This window comes from Colobus angolensis, unplaced genomic scaffold (genome assembly GCF_000951035.1).
Source record: "Colobus angolensis palliatus isolate OR3802 unplaced genomic scaffold, Cang.pa_1.0 Scaffold119, whole genome shotgun sequence".
In the NCBI taxonomy this organism is placed as follows: Eukaryota; Metazoa; Chordata; class Mammalia; order Primates; family Cercopithecidae; genus Colobus; species Colobus angolensis.
Genome location: NW_012113030.1, coordinates 7,310,824 through 7,313,118, shown reverse-complemented (window position 1 = coordinate 7,313,118; position 2,295 = coordinate 7,310,824). Strand labels below are relative to the sequence as shown.

At 56.1% G+C, this 2,295-nt stretch overlaps 1 protein-coding gene across 2 annotated transcripts in view; it reads right to left on the bottom strand.

The window, feature by feature from the left end:
• The window catches only part of MEIS3 (Meis homeobox 3), a 17,450-nt gene that overhangs the window by 10,771 nt on the left and 4,384 nt on the right, over positions 1-2,295 (bottom strand). The window contains exons 5-6 of one of the 2 annotated variants that reach the window (XM_011926473.1): positions 1,497-1,547; positions 1,165-1,314 (exon numbers count right to left, since the gene is read on the bottom strand). In XM_011926473.1, coding sequence (XP_011781863.1) covers positions 1,165-1,314; positions 1,497-1,547 — 201 coding nt within the window. The remainder of the gene's footprint in view (positions 1-1,164; positions 1,315-1,496; positions 1,548-2,295) is intronic. The other variant, XM_011926482.1, reaches the window with a different exon arrangement.

Sequence of the window (2,295 nt, the reverse complement as noted above, 5' to 3'; positions counted from 1 at the left end):
GTTAGCTGGGCGTGGTGGCAGGCACCTGTAGTCCCAGCTACTCGGGAGGCTGAGGCAGGGGAATCGCTTGAACCTGGAGGCAGAGGTTGCAGTGAGCTGAGATTGCACCACTGCACTCCGGTCTGAGTGACAAACTGAGACTCCATTAAAAAAAAAAAAAGGCTCCGGGACTGTGTCTGGGTGCGTTTGGCTGTGGGGTGGTTGTCATGTGAGTGTATCTGAGGCGGTGTGGAGTGGGTGTGCGTGTGCCGTGAAGATGTCATTGCCAGGTATGTTGACAGTAGGAATGCCTAGGTGTGGCTCTCATGTGACTTTTCCTTGAGGCTTTGCCCCTCTACTCTGTACGCGTGGTGAGTCGGGATCCACGCGGCTGTGCTGTGCTGTGCTGTGCGTGTTTGCCATCTGGTGTCCTAAGTGGATAAAACTGTAGTGAGGCTGCATCTGAGATGGTGCCATCTTATTGAGTTGCTTCTTTGGGTTTCTTTGTGGTCCCATCTGAGCTTGTTGAGTCCATTTCCAAGTCTGTGTGGATGAGTCTGGGGCCGTGTGGCTGTGAGTGGTGTGTGTGTGCGATCTCAGCTGCAGCCCGACTGTTATGTAACCAGGGTCACGTGTGTGCAAGAGGGCGCCATGGTCAGTCCGGGACCAAGCGTGGTTATATCTGAGTTTGCCAGGCAGTACCTGGGGCTGTTGGGCTCTATGTCCATCTGTGTGGCTGTTTTGTGTGGCTGGAGCAGGGGTGCGTATGTGATGGACATACACACAATTGAGAACAGTGTGCAGAACCCGGCTGTGTGTTCTATGCTGCTGTCGTATGGCTGGGGGTGTGTGTGTGAGTACACGGTGGATGCTACTGTCCAGCTATGAGCAGAAATGGCTGTTGCTGAGTTGGTGTGGCTGTGTGTGGACCTGTGTGGGTGTAGCTGAGTCTGTGGGTGGCACCTGCAGCTGCTGGTGTGCACATGTGTGTGCACCGCCGCCCAGCCGCATCCGAGTCTGCACAGCTGTTGTGTAGTGGGTATGTGGCTGTGTGCATATGCGTGCCCCGTGATCAGGCTGACTATGGTTGCGTCTGAGGCTGTGTAGTGCACATACGCCCTCATGCAGTGTCCAGGCACAGCTGTGGCTGCAGGGCGATATGCCTGGTGCCTGTCCCAGGCCCACCTGGTCTGGGAGGCTGGGGCAGGAGGCTGGGTAGTCCTCGAAGTCCTCCCTGCAGCCGCTGTCCCGATCCTCGATGACCAGGTCGATGGGCATCTTTCCCTTGAGGCAGGTGATGTAGCGGTGACAGAAGTTGTCGCACAGGTCGTGGACCTGGGGGGGCACCGGGGTACTAGGGGGGCCACCCGGGGGGCAGGGCTGGGGTGCACAGGGATGGGGGCGGCATTCTGCTTCAACTCCAGTGGGGAGAGAGCTGGAAGGTGGGAGGCAGAGGCGACGAGAGGGGGTGTGATGAGGTGGGCAAGTGAGGCTGTTGGGGGGTGAGACGCACTCACCTTCTCCAGCTCCAGCAGGTGGAACCGCAGCACTTGGATGGCCTGGATCATCTGAAAAAGCGGGACAGGAAGTGGGGGAAGACAGAGGGAATCCGGGGAGGGAAAAGGGAGGAAGAAGTAAGAGGAAGAGAAGGAGGAAGAGAGGAGAGACAGAGAAACAGAAAGAGTGAGATAAAATGACAGGGACAGGGCGACAAAGACACCAGGCGCGAGGGGGAAAGAAAGAGACGCAGCACAGAATTAAGGAAAGAGTGGGTGTTAGATTCAGAGGTAGAGACAAGAGTAGCAAGAGACGAAAAAGGGCCCATCACAAAGAGGGAGAGCTAAGGTGAGCCGTTCCGATTGGCATTCCCACCCTCTGCCTGTAGGCCCCCAGCTCCAGGCCCCGCCTACCTGCAAACTACATTTCCCAGAGCCCTCTGCCAAAGGGTTTGGCCAATAGGAAGCCCTGGCAAGAGCTTGGGGAGCAAAGGATGGGAGAAGCTGGGGTATTTCTCCCTCCTTTCTTCTCTATCTTCTTTTTTCTCTTTCTTTTTTGATATGGAGTCTTGCTCTGTCGTTCAGGCTGGAATGCAGTGGAGCGATCTCAGCTCACTGCAACCTCCGCCTCCCAGGTTCAAGTGATTCTCCTGCCTCAGCCTCCTGAGCAGCTGGGACTACAGGCATGCACCACTGTGCCCAGTTAATTTTTGTATTTTTAGTAGAGACAGAGTTTCACCATGTTGGCCAGGCTGGTCTCAAACTCCTGACCTCAGGTGATCCACTTGCCTCGGCCTCCCAAAGTGCTGGGATTACAGGC